Genomic DNA, 15,862 nt, shown 5'->3' on the forward strand with positions numbered 1-15,862 from the left:
TCGCAGATATAGTCGGGATCTGATAAACATAGATGACCCAGTTGTTGTTCTGGATTGTCATGGTGTCCTACAGGTGGCCTGACGGTGCCAGATGGTGTCACCACGGCATTAACACACCAGTGTTATTGTGGTCTAATGTTGACTCTCTGGGATCATGCGCAGCATGCCCTCAGGCTCTGGGGAGCCCAGCTACACACTTGGCTCTTAAAATCACACACAAGTTTCAGGTGTCTCTTATGGCAGCTGCTCTGAGATTAACGGGTGTGGACATCGATGTGGGCTTTGGATGGCATGTTGTGATCGACATAATAAAACTGCAAAAGTAACGTGCACCAAGGAGTGTAGTGAGGTGCTGCTCATCACTGGACATTTCTGCTTTGGCGAGCAAATCTTTCTTTGTACTACATTATACCACAGGTAGTTCCGACCTAGCAATCTGATTCGTCTGAACATTGAGTACGTGATTGAATCAAGGTATTAGGTTTGACCCAATGCATTTTCATGCAAAGGGAGATGCAACCAATTGCCCCACAATGCACAAAGATAAGCTACTTCCTTTTGTTTGTCACCATCGTAAAATGGGAATGCTAAAATCAAGGGTGGGTGCTTTACTGTATGGTGTCCCACACCATACCCTACTGAGGTAGTGCAGTCGTGCAGGGCAGAAGAGAGTTGGTGAACAGGCGAGGGTCTTACCGTGTGGCGAACATGGCTCTGAGAGAGGAGAAGGTGGCGGCGTCCTCTTTGAAGGTCTTCAGCTCGTTCCTCAGCTTCATCATCGTCTCTGTCACCATGGCCTTTTCGTTCTCATACTTGCTCTTCAGGTTGGTCAGAGCCACCTCTGCCGTCTGGGAGGAGAGACCGGGTTTAGAGCATTGCAAGAAGGACACAGGGCTGACTGATGGCTGAATGAAAATCGAATTGTCCGTAATGTGGGCCACATGAGCTACATTGTCCTCTCTAGGTCACACGCATTTGGTTAACATTGCCCCTGTGACCTGTAAACAAACTATAAATGTTATGTGGTTGAGTAAAGTAGTAAAATGAACAACAGGTAGCACGCTTTAGTTTTATTTATGGGTTTCATGGCTCTATTTATCCAGACTGGGTCAGGCACCGAGACGCCACACAGAATCTTTATAATCTTTAATCTTAATAGCCACAAGAGCAACTGGGCACGAGTTCTAATTCTGTGTTATACTACTCCTCTGGGTCTGTATAACTAAACAAACCGGCCAGCTGACGCCACACGGCCAGCCACAACTGTTTATCATAGATCTCAGCAGCAGGGCATGTGACGGGACAGCTGAACTCACCATACTAGAATAAACCAAAGGTCCCTTCATCGTCACCAACTACAGCAAAAAACCCTGTCTAACCGTGGAGGATTCTGAAACAGACGGACCTGCTTGTTGGCCTTCAGCACCGTGCGGAGCGTGGCGATCTGCTCCCTCTTGGTGCTCAGCAGGGACTTGAGCTTCAGGATCTCCCCCATGCAGGCCTCCTTGTCTTTGTCGGCCACGGTGCCCAGCTCCAGGGAGGCCACGCGCTGCCGGGACAGCTCCGTGGTGCGGTCCACCGCCATCTGCAGGTGCTTGATCTGGTCGCGGATGATGGCTACCAGGTTGTAGACGTTCATGGGCTCGCGCCGGGAGTCCGACGCCGGCGGGGAGGGCAGGGAGGGCGGGGAGACCGAGTCCCCGAGGTCGGCGGGGAACAGGCCCTTGGTGAGCAGGATGGGCGAGCGGCGGCCGCGTCCCTCGGGGCTGCTGCGGCCGCCCTTGCCCTGCTTGTAGAAGTCCAGCATGACGCGGTTGGGCGTCTCGTTGTTGCACATGCACACGTGGTTGTAGAGGGTGGCCAGCTCCTCGCTGAAGGTGACCAGCTCGTCCTGGGCCACGCTCAGGCTGCCCTGGGATTCGCCGGCCACGTCGCTCACCTTATCACGCACACACACACACACACACACACACACACACACACACACACACACACACACACACACACACACACACACACACACACACACACACACACACACACACACACACACACACACACAAACATAAACCTTGATTAAGCTTTCTTTAACGAGCGAAGACCTGGCTAAACCCGAAGTCACGCCAAGATTACGCTAAAGGTTAGGGATAGCCTCACGCTAACATCTCCATCGATTCCCAACCCTTTGTAAGATCGTCTTATGTAAGTCGGTCAATATCCTCTCCTCGTGCCTAATGCCTCCCGCCGGTGCCTCACCTTGCGCAGCTCCTTCTCCAGCCTGTTCTTCTCCTGCCGGTCCACCAGGCTGATCTTCTCCAGGCAGGCCAGCTTCCCACCCAGTGTGGTGACGTCGATCTCCAGGCGGCTGCGGTCATCCTCGTAGCGGGACTGGCAGGCCTGATACTCGGCCTTCAGAGTCTTCAGCTCCTCCTTCAGCTCCCCGGCCTCCGACAGAGCAACCTGACGCAGGCAGAGACACTCCATCAGTCCATCATCAATCCCACTTAGTTTGGCTCGTTCGGGATGGACAGTTTGTGTTTTTTTTTTTTTTCGAAAACAGTGCATACAGTGCATAGCTAGCACTACTCATTGTTGGAGAAATATCACTCAACTGGTAGCATTTACAGCCTTGTCACTACAGCACCTTTATCTGGTAGCAATACCTGCGTACTTTTGCCAGTTGTTTTACCTCATCGCACTCACCTTGTACTTGCACTCCAGGATCTCGGGCCCGTTGATGTCCACCTCGTAGTAGTCTCCGTCCTCGTTGCTGTCGCGCTCCTTCTCGTTGTCCAGGGCCGACTGCCGCTCCTTGCTGGCCTGGAGCTTGCGCATGGCGGCCAGGTTCTCCGTGAGGCGGCCCACCTTCTCCTGGTGCTCTGACAGGGCCCCGTTGGCCTGCTCCAGCTGCTTCTGGGAGTCCTGCAGGTTGCCCAGCAGGTTTACCTTCTCGCGCTCCATCTGGGGGCCGAGGGAGGGCGATTAATATGGGATGTTCTTGTTCTGTTTTGTTTTTTCGAGTACCCCCTTTCTCATCTGGTCCCATTCCGGTCATTTCACAAATGGATTTCTTGGAAGGGGGTTCTAAGGACGTGGATGATACGAGCGACTCCTCTCTCGGGTCCAGCGTAATAGATCCATCACATCGACGGATTGTCTTTCATGTGGTAACTCTACCCTGGCTATGTGGCTTGCGTTGCCAGATAATGCGAGACCTCGCCAGCTCCCTCTGGTCCAGCGGGGATGGGCATCAGCGTCAGGGTGACCTTAAGGAGCAACTGGACTGGGCTCAAGTCAGGGCTGGCAGTGAGCGCACTGGGTCTCCTTACGTTCAAACATACACAAACCAATGCATGCTGGTGAAGCACTGAGCTATTTCAGCATGTGTGTTAGTGTGTTTGGTGTATTAATAAATCAAGGCCAACTAGGATGGCCCCACCCTTGTGCAATGTACTGCATATTTGTTCACATTATATTTGGACAACTAGATAAAAATGTGGCAGATGGTCTAAAGATGAGCTCTTGACACGCAATAACTACATCTGCATTAGAGCCCATCTTCCTAATCTAGGTTTTACAGAAGACAGTCTCAATGTTAAGCTATAAGAAATGTTCACATAGATATAATACTACTTACTATTTTATGCTAAATTCTGCTGTTCATCATAAGATCTCAAAAGCAGCAGTCCTATTCAATCAAGAATCCCCAACATGATAATGTGAACATGTAAATGAATTGCTAAGACATAAAGAACTTGCTATAATGTACATGTCCTAATGCGACCCAACATGACCTACATCATCTAAGAGGGCCTGTAGGCCACCGGAGGACTACGCTTCCAATTACCACCATCTCGCACGCACAACTCTTCATTTTGTTCTCGCCCCAGCCATTTTAGATCCAGCTGCAGACTATGGAGGTTGAGTCACTAAGAGTGAAACAGCGTCACACCGATGAGTAAGTACTTTCGATTGATAGGCCAGCTCCAGCTGGACGGAGAGAGGAGGGTGGAGGGAAGCACCACAGAGCAGAGCCGAGGAATGGTGATGCACTCCCTCTGTTCCTGCCTGTGATCTGTGGCGTGACCCGACCGAGTGGCTGGACACTCAACGCTGGTTTAGAACCCAACAATGGCCTCTAGATTAAAATAGTGTACATACCAGGGCATCGCCAAGGAAACCTTGGGCTTCTCTTATTAACCTGACACCCGGGTTTCCCTTTCAAGATGCATCTCAAGATTGAACCCTGGAGGCCCCAAAAGCGGCCGCCGTCCTCCGTAGGTAACCAGGTTCCACGCTCGTAACCATGGGGACCATCAACGAGACGCGGGGGTTGAGGTGCAGGCAGATGGTAGATCCACCCGTAGCCACCTCCTGCCGGCTGGCTGTCGCAGCGACTAGTGTTGCTCCCGATGGGGGGGGGGATTAACATTGCTCCATCAGAATATTTATCCCTGCCTTAGCCCTGCCATGGATCAAGCCGATGTGCTCCCCTGAATCCCTCACACCTCTCCCAACACCCTGTCGTCAGCCGAAGGACACTTTCCACTGTCCTCTGCTTAAACTGAGGCAGCAGGTACTGGAACAGTGCTTGCTGACGATTGTGCAAGGGCTGCAGATAAATTAGTAGAGGGGGATGGAGGTGGGAACTGGGGTTCTTTATGCAAGACAATCTCTTCACATTGAAGGGATTTTCTAAAGGAAGATATAGAAAATGGATCTATTGTACCATAATATAAGACGACATTTACACAATGTCTCAATAGACAGACACAATTCAGATTCTCATCTCGAGAAAAACCAAACTAGTTGTCATTTGTTAGATTTGGCTCTATAGACACATTGTCATGCTATGGCTTCTCAAACCCTCTGCTATTTAGAAGACATCACAATTATGTTACATTTCTACTTTTACTTTGTGTGCAGTGGAACCCCCACCTGCAGCAGCTGCTGTTTGAGCTTCTGGATCTCGGAGATGTTGAGTTCGCTCAGCAGGTCGTCCACCAGGCTCGGCGCCGGGCGGAACAGGTCCTCCTTGTTGGGCGCAGAGTCGCGGTTGTCCTCGGCGATGGCCTGGGCCAGCTTGCTGAAGCCGTTCTCGTAGGCGCTGAGGGCGTCGTCGTTGTTGGGCTCGATGCCGGAGTCGTCGCTGAACTTCAGGCCGTCCAGAGAGATGTTGAGCGGGCTGTGGGGCGGGAGGAGGAGGAGATGTTGATCAATATGCTTGTTCCTTATGAAGAGGAGAGGTTGGTGATCCTTGTACACACACACACACACACACACACACACACACACACACACACACACACACACACACACACACACACACACACACACACACACACACACACACACACACACACACACACACACACACACACAGAAAGAGAGAGAGAGACAGAGATACAGAGAGAGAGAGACAGACCTAGAGAGAGAGAGTCAGACATAAAGAGAGAGACAGATATACAGATATAAGCCCATCATTGACCCACTTCCCCCCCCCCCTCCCGGAGTCTTACCTGTGGTAGAGGGAGTCCCCGATGGTCATGTAGTGGGACAGCTCCTTCCTCAGAGAGGCCTTGAGCTCGCGCTCCGTCTTGATGGTCTCCAGGGCCTCCCCCAGCTGCCGCTCGGCGATCTCCTTCAGGCGCACCGCGTCCTCCAGCTGGCTGTTCAGGAACTGAGTGTCCTCCTCCAGACGCCGGATCTCGTGCTTCAGGCCCTCGAACTCCACCTGGGGGAGAACAAGGGGGGTTTAAGGTTTGGAGGGTGGTGCAGGGAACACAGCCCCCGTCACACGTAGCCGGATGACATGGGTGGGGTGGCGGGGGGGGGGAGTAGGTGCATTCGTCCCAATTTAATCCAATTCGTTCCGATTGTGAAATAGAATTGTGTCTTAGTTAAAATCGCTCCATACTCGTATGATTGATATCAACCATGTGGGAGTTCATATCACAATAAAGTCAACAGTGGCAAGGTCATATGGAGAGAATTATCAGCTTCAAAATAAAGCCGGCCCCAAATGAAAATACTCTCAATGGATATTCAGGGTGTGTGTGCGCTAGCTATAGAGGATTCTGTTTATTTTAATCCACCCATCCCTTTGAATTAAACCACCCGGTTGGATGTCTTTTCAACCATTAAGAGGGTGCGTTGAATGTAGGGAGGATCACGTTGGTTTTAAACCAGGGCCTTAACCTTAGAGGCCAGGAAACAAAAAGACAAAAATGGCTGCAATAGTGTTTAATCAGATAAAGAAATCTAAATGTAGCTGTGCTCATACCTCTCTGATGTGACCCGCTGTGCCTACATGCGTCACCTTGCATTTCAAATAAATAAAAGCATGCTCTAATTAAACAGAAAAAAGAGAAAATGATATGTTCTGTGGTGTGCTAACTAACTTGGTATAAATGATTGGCAGAAATGTCGATCTATTCTAGCGATTCTCTTTGTAGCCTGCAGGTTTCCATCTAGATTTGGAGGACCATGCCCTCCTAACTGCACATACACACATTCAGTTCACACTCATGTGCTGTTTGGGGCTCCCTCTCACCTGGGTCTGCTTCAGCATGGACACCTGCTTCTGCAGGGAGATGTTCTCCTCCTCCAGCTCTGTGTAGTCCTGCAGCAGCCGCGCCTCCCGGAACTTGTACTCCTTGACGTCATCCCGGAGCCGCACCCTCTCCAGCTCATCCCCCTGGTAGCTCTGGAGGGGGGAGGGGGAGGGGGAGAGAAGGAAGCTGTCAGAGGTTGGCTTTTCAATCTTGCCCGAGTGAGTGCTGCGGTGAGGCGACAGTGATTGATTGGATGTAGTCACATCAATATGTGTAATATGTAAATCTTCATGGCTAAGGATGTCCACCAAATCCCATCTGGTCTGCCCTGTTAAATGCAGTGTGCCTTTGTGTGCGTAAGGTGTTGAGAGAGAGAGAGAGAGAGAGAGAGACACACAGACAGAGTGACAGAGACACATACGGAGACAGAGCGCGTGTGTGTGTCTAGAGGCGCCAAGTGTCTTGGTGGGCAATTGGCCACCAGCTTGATTTGCTGCCAGCTTTGATTGCCATACTGACATTATAGACACTTATGGTGAGAGATGATGAATGACTGGGACTCTTAACAGTGGAGTCTGCCAATGTGACAGAACGTGGAATCGGTCGATTGAGTATATAAAATTAATTGGTACATGAAGGTGTTATGTACAAATTAAATAATACCCCCTATAACATAAAGCCACAATCGTATGAGTGTTTGAGACAAGTCCATATGCTAGTTCTACAACACAGCCAGATACGTGTGATATAAAATGACAAGCGAAAGTGAGCGACACGCCATCTTTGCTACTTCCTCTACAGTTGCAATTACAACTCTAACACCTTTCCGGGGCCCTCCCAGTGACGGGCCAAAGCTAATCCTGAAAGCCCCAGCCAGCAGCTGGGAGCGTGGCTCAGGAACAACGCTTTGAAATCAAGAGACACTGACCAAAGGAGGTGTATGGTTTCCACTGCTTTCATCTAAATGAATTCACACTGTGCGTGTGGCGGTGAGCGTGCGTGAGTATGTGTTCTTGTCTCTTCATGAAGCCATGCAACACACCTTGTTGTCACCACGCTCAACCCCATCAAGTCAAATGACCCCCAAATACACAACCTCGACAGCTATATCTGCATAGACCGAATACTTTACTCAAGCGACTTGTTGACAACGAAAGTGACAATCTGATCACTCTACAGCAGTTTTGTTTCCATATCCCAGATGACCAGGAATACATGTTTCCTTGTTAGCTGGGAGCAATTATTAGTAAAAATGTTGCAGAGCTGGGCCCAGATGATGTTTCATGCGGCATTAATATTCAGCAGCGTTCCCACATTTGTAATGAGTGCGGGTGTTTGCTGCCTGCATGAAAGCCTTGACGTTGATTCATTACTGAATAATGCATGTGCTTAGCACAGAGATCAGGCATTCCCCTAAGCCCATACACTGGGGTCATATCAAATAGCCGGTGTTCCCTAGACAGCCCCAATAGAAAGGAACATTTATTTTATGGAGGAATTGGGTATCACTCGAACCAGCTGGATATTGACTGGATGCTGATGACTTGAAAATGGGAATTCTATCTTTGACGAAAGGGAATAATCAATTTGTGGGTCTGGTGATTGGGAAAGAGCAGTGTTGGATGTAATGGCTTCGTTGTCATCTTTGTGAGCAAATTCATAACATTTCTTAACATTTGTATTAACCTTTAATTACCCAGGCAAGTCTTTGAATGTTTTCCTATTTCTAGAAACTTCCAGAGAAGATAAAAAATAAGTCACATTTAAGAAATGGCTCTTCTTTGAGCAAAATAATAATAAAAAAGAATTGAACTTAAATGAAATCACTCTTGCCCTTGACACAACAATGAAGCAGCAGATGGAGGAAGGGTCGCTTTCCTGGCCAGGGTTAGGCATCTCAGCTAAGGCAGCCACTGGCACACCACTGCAACGTGATTAGAATGCACACCAGGGCCTTGACCTTTCACCTTTCCTTCCAAAGACCCCTTTCTGTCTACCCCTCTCTCGCTATCCTCCCCCCACCAGGATGATGGGACTGGAGGGGGGTCGGCGACTGGCTGCCTGACAGACGTTGATTTGTTAGCCCACCACCCTTGGTTTTATGGTGGCCGTGTACGTGCCTGTCGCAAAGTGTGAACAACATTGATTCAGGCACGGAAGGCCAGGCACCCCCTTGGGAATGTTTGTGACCGTGTGACTATGTGTTTGTGCGCCTATCTTCAAAACAGAAGGTAGCAGGGAAGATGGTATAAAACGTCACCTTTGAACACCCTGTCAAAAGGATACAATTCAGTAGTTACGATGCCCCCCCGCACCCTGCTGTCACCTCTGGTACCACCCAGTAGCTTCCACTATGGTCTTCCAAAACATCGTCAAAGACACCCACCGCCAAGTGGGGTGTAAGGCAGGTGTTAGTCAGTGGCAAAGTGGGTGGCATAGGCCTTATTCAACAAGTGGGCCATCTTGATTTTAAACGTTTAGAACCGTTTAGAACAAAGATCGAACCAAGATGTCCGCTAGAGAATAAGGCCCATGGTATTCTATTAACATTAATGTACACCATCAATAGGCTTATTGCATGTATTTTAGTAATGTATGTATTACAATGCACCTTTGCCTGTTTCTCTATTTAAGTATGACCTATTTATGTTACTAATTTGCACACGGACCTTCTGGTAGGTAAACTCCTCTGCTGGGGATTTGAGGACACCAGCTCACTAGATTACATGGTCAGAGTGGTTTCCAGTCTGAGCACACTCTACTCTACTGTACCAAATTAACCCTCACTTTCTCTCTGTAAAGCTCCTGCTGCAGCAGTGGAACTACTTATGACAGCATGAAAAGGTTTAGCTCTGTTCGGTTTCTTAATGTGTCCAAAATGTGTTTCAGCTCCTTAAACTATAGTGCTTATCGGAAGCCGCTTGTTTAGCATGAAGGGGATGAAGCCTTTGGGTTTTAATACTTTCTGAAATCGTACGAAATTTCTGCCACGATAACCCAACATTTCCTTGCAGGAAATGAGAGTTCTGGCAAGGACACTACAGGCTGAATTTTCCTTCAATACAATTTCCATGCCATCGTTCTTTGCCCACTCACTCTAGGGTCCACCATTTTGCTCTCCCTACTGCTCACTCTGCTGCATCCTACTCACTTTATACTCTCTGCAGTCTGCCCACATACTTTTAGTGTCCATGTACCAGCCGTGGTTGAATTCCGGACCTAGGATCCTCCATTAGGGCCAATGACATCAATTTGTAAGATTGACAGGGAGTGTACAGAGGCACCCTGCTCAATCAACTGTCCTCTCCGTCACACATAAACACACCCAGCTCCACGCACACAGATAAAACAGACTATCTCTAGCTAAATGTGACTGAGGTCATGTCGACTACTGTTAAATCTCTGGGTGAACGGGGCCCCTCCGACTGCAGGATTACCTTCTGAAAGGGATGAGTGAAAAAACTCACAGATGTCGTGCATCTCAGCCCCCCCCCCCCCTCCCCCAGCCCTATGGTAGCCCCCCTTAGACAGAACGCAGGTATAATGAAGAAGTGTTCTGGCGTCTCGCTGCTGTCAAGCCAAGAGAACTAAGGTGAAAGTAGATCCGCTTTTATCCTCCTTTTTGCCGCGAGCAACTGTCATTTCTGTATGGATAGACGCTGAGCTGACCCCATTAGGGCCTGGAACAAAGTCAAGGTCACCCTCTGATGTTTTCAGCAAGATAATCAAAGCACCCTCGAGTAAATGAGAGAGAAAATGCTTTGGACTTTTTCGCCTTGCGCGTCCAACAAATTTCTTTCAGCAATACTTATTCATGCACGCACGCAAGTGTGAATGAGGGATTCACTGCATGCCCTTGGGTCATTCGAACAAAATAACGTACAACAATTAGATGGAAGGATGCTTACGCACTTAGCACTTTGTATGTTAAACCTGGAGGTTCTTTCTGCAAGACAGTGTGCACATGTTTGACTGTTAAAGTCTGAGCACTGGTGCATGACATATATGTAGACCAACAAGGGGAAACACTTAGCCGTGCTGGACCCCAGGCTTAAATCAGGCATTGCATGCTTCTGAGGACAAACGTCAATAGGGGAGCAATGGCGACTTAGGCCCCGTCCACACGGAGCCGAAACGTGCGAAAACAATCCGGTTTCGTTTTATGCGGTCAGGAACCATCTCCGTAAAGATGGAGTCATTGCGATACCGCATCGAGCTGTAGAAACGCTATAGCAAATATTCAAGCCGCTGGTTCTCCACAGAAAGTAGGAGATGACCCTGCCTGCGCGCTGTAAACAAACAATTCAGTCACGAGGAGATTCAACCTTTTAAATTGAGCAGAAATACTTTTTAATGTACAGTTAGTAATTCAATTCATCAAGGGGCTTTATTTAAAGCTACAAAAATAATACAAATAAAATAATAAATAAAAAATTCAACGCAACTCTGACGTCCCCCGGCTGGTGGGGGGCTAATGACGCCATCGTTTGCCTTTCAGGCGTCCACACAAATCCTAACACGAAACCGCATAGGTCCGGATAGATTTGAAACCACCTCCGAGGGTGGTTTCAGAATTGTACCGATTTTTTGGTGAAAGGTTTTTACTTTATTTTCGACCAGATGGGGCATCGCATGAAACCAGACTTCCCAGAGAACATCTACACAAGGATCAGACAGGATCATTTTTAAATCCTGTTAGTAGGGACTGCTCTATGCATATCTGTTACAAAGAACCACATAAGTATGTTGGAAGATTCATAAAGACCCATACACTCACCAATGTCACCATACCTCTATATTCTTATTCTATTCTGTACTATTTCACCCAATCCACTCCTCATACACTTCTGCATCAACATCAGCACCATCATTGCTTTACCAATTAGGTGGTTCTCAGCTTCCAACCTTTCTTGAACCTATCCTTCTCCCTTTCCCTTCCCCTCCCATGGCCAGGGTACTTAATGCCAGCAGTCTGACAGTATGCAATACAGGAAACGATGCAGGCAGCCGGGAGGAGATCAGAGCACAGAGCCCAGCGCACGTCCGGGATGCTGATACCTTGACCTCATCTCATAGGTAAGGTCAAAGGAACCTTTCATGAGGTGCCACTCACCCAGCAAACCACTCACCCTGACCCTTTAATGAACTAGGTACGGATGTAACAATATATAAACACACACAGTGACTGGTATTGTTCAACTCAATTTCCTTTTTTGATCGATACATCTTCTAACAAGTACACTGCATCTATCTGTTCTTGTTACCTCCTCTAAATGCATCCTGTTAATTCAGCCTCGATTCAGCTTCTGATTTCTGTGTGTGGGTGTGTATCTACTAAGCATCCAGGTCAAGGTAATGGACATTATGTATGGGACAATTTATTCCTACCCTATCAGGTGGTAAAACCAATCACATTAAAACAATTGAATGGGCCCATTACAGTGATGGCTAAAGCAAAATGCTCAAATTAAATGGATTTAGCTACAGCTTTAAACAGCTGTATTCTCGTACACTATTGCTTGTGACATTGAAGAGAGCTTTCTGTAAGCAAACAAAATATGATTATGAAGATTCTCTGCATTGATTCTCTCCCTTTCTCCTCTTAGGACTTGAGGAGTTTAATGGAGTCATGCTTATTACCATGCGCCGCCTTACAATGTAGCTTACACTTCGTGTGGGTTTAATCCTGTAGAGCCAACGCCATAGCTGTGAAATATGGATGATCCATGCTCCCAGCGTTTAGTTTGAATGGTGATATTTAGTTATGGTAGTCATGACCAATAAAAAGAGATGTACCTCGTTTGAGCACATGTCTAAGTAAAGATAACCTTAGCCAGTTGTACGACTCAGATTCTTGTACTGCCGATGACAATGACTTTTTCAGAAGGGTAAATTCAGAGTGTAAGGGAGCAAATAAAAACCCATAACAGAAGGAATCTGTCTTCCGCCTTCCTCAATGGATCTCTTGCCCGTCATCCTCCTCCGGCAACGTTCTCAGCCTGGTTCACTCCCTCTATCCCCTCCTCCACTCGCTGCAGAATCATTGAGGCTAATTTAAATGCAAGCCAACAAAGGGCTCTTTCAACGATCCCAGCCCGGTCCCAATGCCAGGCTCAGTGCCCTGCTCCCACCGGCCGCCATCCACACAAAACCCTCTGTGCTACCCTCACAAGAGCCACTGCAGGGTTGTCATTATCCTTCCCGCACAATGAATGATTATATGCCAACACCCTATCTTATCTAGCTAATTAGAGCTAGCTGCGGCTAATAGCGCTGCATGAGTACAGGGGAGTGTGTTCGTCACAATGTCCCGGACACCTACTGAAGGAGCCCTTCCATTGGTCACCAGCAAAGCAATTAATCAACTCATCCGATGGGCGGAGAGCCAACAGTGTTTACCCTATTGGTTTGCAGGTTACTCACAAATGCCTCCAATTAACCCTACAACCAATTCAGGCCTTTCAAAGATGTGCATTCATATACATGCAAGTATAGGATACAGTGAAGTGAATAACTCCCGTAAATGCTGATCCCGTGTTTATCCACGCTTACTTATTGGCTGAATTTGGATGTTTTCCATAACTCTTAAGTCTCTCAACTCTTACGTTGTGAAGGAAAAACATTTTTAAAGCATTTTTTACCCTAATCTGCTTGAAAAAGCAATTGCCTGCCAGCATCAGTCTGAAGTAGTGTGTCACCGTGACCAAATCCCCTACAACGCTAGAGGAGACACTTACACCCAAAAAGACTGTAGAACACCAAAGCAGACGTCCCACTTCCCTAATCCGCCAGCCCCCCATCCCCTAAGCCCACCCCCGGTAAAACGTCCAACTTGACCCGATAAACTGCAGGCTCAGCTCAACATGTGGTCGTCAAACGCAGGGTGATTATACTGCTTAGCCTGGCACGGGACCAGAGCACCCCTTTAGACTGAAGAAACCCATCTCAAGACAAGGGTCATCTCCTACATGTCTGTCTCCCTGACCGAGTCTGATAAGACGGAAGCCCAGCCGGAAGCCTTTGATTGACTCACAGGAGAGTCTCCAATGTCAAGTGTTTGGGCCGATTCCGATTCCTCGTCACCGGCCCGTCACAAACATTCGTGCAAAAATGTGGACGCATGCATGCATGCATGCAGCGGCCACCATGCTCTACTTCCCCACTAATGATGTCCATTCAACTTCAGATATCGTCCAAATTGGAGCAGGAACAATAGAGGCGGCTGCTAATGTAGGCAGAAAATATGTAATGGAGTGGAATAAACGTTTGACTGCTTGGGGTGGGTGGGGGTTGGGAGGGGTTAAGGGTTGCATGTTATGCTAGTAATGTGGATTAGTGAAGCTCATCTGTTGGGGTGAACGGATCATGGGTTTAAGCAGTTAGGGTAAGTTGGGGGAACACCAACAATAGTAAAAAACAACTCCCATTCCCATTAGTGACTCAAAAAACGTATAATCATAATAACCCAAGCCAGAGATGGAGGCACTACGTATGCTCTGTCTGAAGGCATTAGACTACTAAATAAGTTTGGCCTCCTTCAGGAGGCCAAACATGCACACTAACAGAAGCCTTGCCTGCAATTATGACATTTCACTAAAGATGTTTACTCAAATTAAACATTAAGAGCATGATTAAATAAATGCTGTGTGTCAAATACCAGTAAGAAACAGGCTTTAACTTGAAGAACTTAGGATCAAAACCCTTTCATGCGACCAAAGATTGTGTACCTAAGGAGCTTAGGGGAGCTAACAAATAAATGTAGATTGGTATTGTAAGGAATATGAAGTTACAGAGCAATCGAACACACAAATGTCCTCAACAACCAAGTCCAATGAGATGATCTCGTCAACAAGTATGGTCAGTGAGGCCTGCTCGTCAAACCTGAACAGACAGCGATTGCAAACATCAGGGCCGGATAACCTCTGCAAGCCCATGATCACACCGAGTAGGCGATTGGATCCCGCTTACCTCTCTCATCTCCAGGTTGATGGAGGCCAGCCGTTCGTTCTCAGACTGCGTGTTGGTCAAGATGTTGCGTGACTGCCGGACCTCCGTCTGCAGCTCCAGGACCCTCTGCTCATAGTAGGCTTCCTTAGAGGCAGACTCCTGGATCAGGGACTCCTCACGGCTCTCCCCGTCCGCGGCCACCTTTCTGTGGTTGGAGTAGGCTTGTCCGAAGGCCTACAAAAAGGAAGGAGGTAGAGAACAGATACTTAGACACAATGCAGTGTAAAGAATACAAATTAAAGTATTTCAATTGGTTCATATTTGACATGCATCCATCAAACTGCTAAAAAAGAAGGCAGAAATTATTTTGTGGATTGTAACGAAAATTTGATTGGATTCATGTCCCTGTAGTGGTGCTGTTGGGGATTTGTGAACACTATAAAAGGATAAATCTTTTGATGGCCGGGCTACATCCCTCGATTCCCTCCCAAATACTGCCGTGCAACCAGAGAGATAATCAGTCAGCCTCTATCATGGCAGCATGTCCCCCAGCCCACCCCACCAATTCAATTTCAGAGTGACTCTGTTGCACATGCTGCTCACACTTCACAGATGGAGACTGCTGAGAGGAACAGCAGAACAAACAGACCGATGCAGATATCTGTCTGGGCGATTCAGCACAATGCCCTTCATAGGATATCCTCCTCAGTAAGTTAACAAAAGGCGTACTTCAAAACTAGTTGATTTGTCAATCATCAACCAAATCGTGGGACAGTTTGGCAAACCAGGATGAAACTGGATCCTAAAGCTGACAGAAAGTAATCTCATTTGTGTACTGTGCAAGAAAGCAAGCAAGAGAAAGCGAGAGAAAGAAAGAAAGAAACATTGGTAGTGTGCCACAGAATCTAGAAAACCAATGCTCTCCCTTCTCAGAGGAGTCCTTCCCTGATTGAAGATGGAATTCACAGTCGTGAGATAATGGCGCTCATGGTCTTGTCCCATAGCTTGAGTGCAAACCCCAGAATGAAATAGCCCAAGGCCACAAGGACATCACAGCGTGTTTCAAGCTCCGCACAAGCTCTCTGACCCACTGGTCCACTGCGGCATCTAGCACATGTGACAGGCGGCCGCTGGATTTCTTTCCACCCTGTTGTATATTAATCCCAGTAATTCCCTTGGCAAAATGGAAATGCTGCAAGTGTGTATATATTTGACCTACTTTTGGGTGTCGAGTTGGTGTGATTTTACTTAAGTGGTTTGAACGTGCAATCTGTCCAGGAAGTGGGACAGAGATAGAAGCATGACAGCAGGTCTGGGGCCTCAGATAGCATTGATTGTGGTTGGAGGTGGGGAGAGATAGT

At 47.8% G+C, this 15,862-nt stretch overlaps 1 protein-coding gene across 3 annotated transcripts in view; it reads right to left on the reverse strand.

Moving 5' to 3' along the window:
* Nucleotides 1–15,862, reverse strand: part of LOC115542466 (protein bicaudal D homolog 2) — a 39,634-nt gene that overhangs the window by 10,935 nt on the left and 12,837 nt on the right. For 2 of the 3 annotated variants that reach the window (XR_003976555.1, XM_030354733.1), the window contains exons 2-9: nucleotides 14,523–14,735; nucleotides 6,554–6,706; nucleotides 5,520–5,734; nucleotides 4,939–5,185; nucleotides 2,704–2,961; nucleotides 2,257–2,460; nucleotides 1,406–1,939; nucleotides 697–848 (exon numbers count right to left, since the gene is read on the reverse strand). Coding sequence is in view for 2 of the 3 variants with exons in the window: in XM_030354733.1 (XP_030210593.1) it covers nucleotides 697–848; nucleotides 1,406–1,939; nucleotides 2,257–2,460; nucleotides 2,704–2,961; nucleotides 4,939–5,185; nucleotides 5,520–5,734; nucleotides 6,554–6,706; nucleotides 14,523–14,735 (1,976 nt within the window). In the remaining variant the exon portion in view is untranslated. The remainder of the gene's footprint in view (nucleotides 1–696; nucleotides 849–1,405; nucleotides 1,940–2,256; nucleotides 2,461–2,703; nucleotides 2,962–4,938; nucleotides 5,186–5,519; nucleotides 5,735–6,553; nucleotides 6,707–14,522; nucleotides 14,736–15,862) is intronic. The other variant, XM_030354743.1, reaches the window with a different exon arrangement.

The sequence above is a fragment of the Gadus morhua genome, chromosome 1, assembly GCF_902167405.1.
Source record: "Gadus morhua chromosome 1, gadMor3.0, whole genome shotgun sequence".
Lineage (NCBI taxonomy): Eukaryota > Metazoa > Chordata > Actinopteri > Gadiformes > Gadidae > Gadus > Gadus morhua.